Genomic DNA, 1,530 nt, shown 5'->3' with positions numbered 1-1,530 from the left:
TCACTGTCTCTCCTCTGCACGTGACCAAACCATCTCAACCTTGTCTCTCTTACTTTATTTCCAAACTGTTCAACCTGTGAATACAGTATACGAGTCAAATAATAGCGCTAGTTTAGAGCTGCAACTAACGATATTTTCACGATTAATTGAGTAATCTCGAGTAATCGTTTGGTCCACACTAAATCAGTGTTTCTCAAACCTGGAAATGATGAGCAAATAAACTATCAAATATTCACATCTAAGAAGCTGAAACAATCCGAAATCTTGTTTTAATCATGAAAAAGCTTCAAACCGATTAATTGGTTATCAAAGTAGTTCATTTAGTAACCGATTAATAATCGATTCATCGAGTAATTGTTTCAGCTCTAGACTAGTTAAAAGCGAGAATAGCAACACTTTCCACTTTTCCATGTAGCTAATAAACTATCTAATCATACACATATATTCACTATATTTATGCTACATAACAGTGTTAGTGCATCCATTAAAACTGAAAAATAGATGCAAGATTATAACAGAAAACGACAAAAATATTTCTTATACGTTCCTTCCTTGCACTTCAACAAGGCAGACGACGACATACAACATGAACTTTACTTCTTTCTGATGAAAAATTGCGTGATCTTTTTTCTTATTTGTGTCAACTTCAAACCGTATATCAGGGGGTTGAAGATGGGAGGAATGATGAGACATACAATGGACATGAAATTCCCGACGTGGTGTGATATACTCTTGTTGCCAAATCGTATAAACATCAAGTCAAAAAACATACTTAACAATAAGATAGTGAGACAGAACAGATGTGGCAGACATGTTTGCATAAACTTGCTTCTGTTCTCACTGGAAATGATGCATTCTTTGATCAGGTGGATGTAAGACCACACAATAGAAAAGAAATACAGCACATAAATGGTGTAGTTAAACGCCGGAACACCAACACTGGCTAATGAGGCAGTACAAGCGAGTCTATTGACAAAATAATTAATACAGTAGATTCTTGGTATATGTGAGCCACACACTCGTGCTAATGATGTTGCTATTGTCGATTGCAAAATCAGATAAATGGGTACAAGCCAAGCGATGGACACAAGGACACATATTCTTCCCTTCGTCATCACAGAGTTGTATGTCAGAGGCTGACACAGAGCCACATATCTGTCAAAGGCCATTAATGCTAGAAGAGTTATATCTGCACAAACCGAAGAGTGCATCACAAAGCCCTGCAGGAGACATCCACTGTAAGAGATGACATAAGTGGAAGACAAAAGATCACTGAGTAATTTTGGATAAAAACCTGTTGTCCCATAGAGTCCATTGATGCACAGGTTACATAGGAAGATGTACATGGGCTTGTGAAGAGATTTGTCCATACAGATTGTCACAATAACAGTCATGTTTGCCAGGCAAATCACACCATAGCACAGCAGGCTGAGAGCAAAGAGAGTGACTCTGTGGTTTGCTGTGCCGTTAAACCCCGTCAGAGTAAACATAGAAATGACTGAAACATTATCCATCATATTCAAAGTTCTC

General features: G+C 37.7%; 1 protein-coding gene across 1 annotated transcript; it reads right to left on the bottom strand.

Annotated features, from left to right (window-relative positions):
• LOC131455242 (olfactory receptor 52E8-like) lies at positions 1–1,530 on the bottom strand. Its single transcript, XM_058622776.1, has one exon. The coding sequence runs from the start codon at positions 1,515–1,517 to the stop codon at positions 594–596; it is 924 nt and encodes a 307-aa protein (XP_058478759.1). The 5' UTR covers positions 1,518–1,530; the 3' UTR covers positions 1–593.

Source organism: Solea solea, chromosome 2, assembly GCF_958295425.1.
Source record: "Solea solea chromosome 2, fSolSol10.1, whole genome shotgun sequence".
In the NCBI taxonomy this organism is placed as follows: Eukaryota; Metazoa; Chordata; class Actinopteri; order Pleuronectiformes; family Soleidae; genus Solea; species Solea solea.
This window is presented reverse-complemented; position numbering and strand designations above follow the sequence as displayed.